Source organism: Penaeus monodon, chromosome 22 (assembly GCF_015228065.2).
Source record: "Penaeus monodon isolate SGIC_2016 chromosome 22, NSTDA_Pmon_1, whole genome shotgun sequence".
Taxonomy (NCBI): Eukaryota; Metazoa; Arthropoda; class Malacostraca; order Decapoda; family Penaeidae; genus Penaeus; species Penaeus monodon.
In genome coordinates, this window is record NC_051407.1 from 23,409,120 (window position 1) to 23,409,364 (window position 245).

Here is a 245-nt window from a genome sequence, read left to right on the forward strand (position 1 = left end):
TCTAAACATTCTATTGATTTCCAAAAATATTTCAATACTTTCAAAAAAACGTCAACTTACTGGTCGAGATGTATGTAGCATCATTTCAGGGGCAATCCATCCTTCAGTACCAGTGATGCCTGACCTTCTTGAAAAGGACATTCGGCCTGTTTCTAGCCGTTTACACAATCCAAAATCAGATATCATGGCACGGACTTGGCCACGATTATTTGGTATTGAGAGAAGAACATTGTGTGGCTTAATAT

General features: G+C 38.4%; 1 protein-coding gene across 1 annotated transcript in view; it reads right to left on the reverse strand.

Annotated features, from left to right (window-relative positions):
- LOC119587028 (serine/threonine-protein kinase/endoribonuclease IRE1-like) overlaps nt 1-245 on the reverse strand; it is a 49,447-nt gene that overhangs the window by 25,836 nt on the left and 23,366 nt on the right. The window contains 1 exon segment of the mRNA XM_037935770.1: nt 61-237. Coding sequence (XP_037791698.1) covers nt 61-237 — 177 coding nt within the window.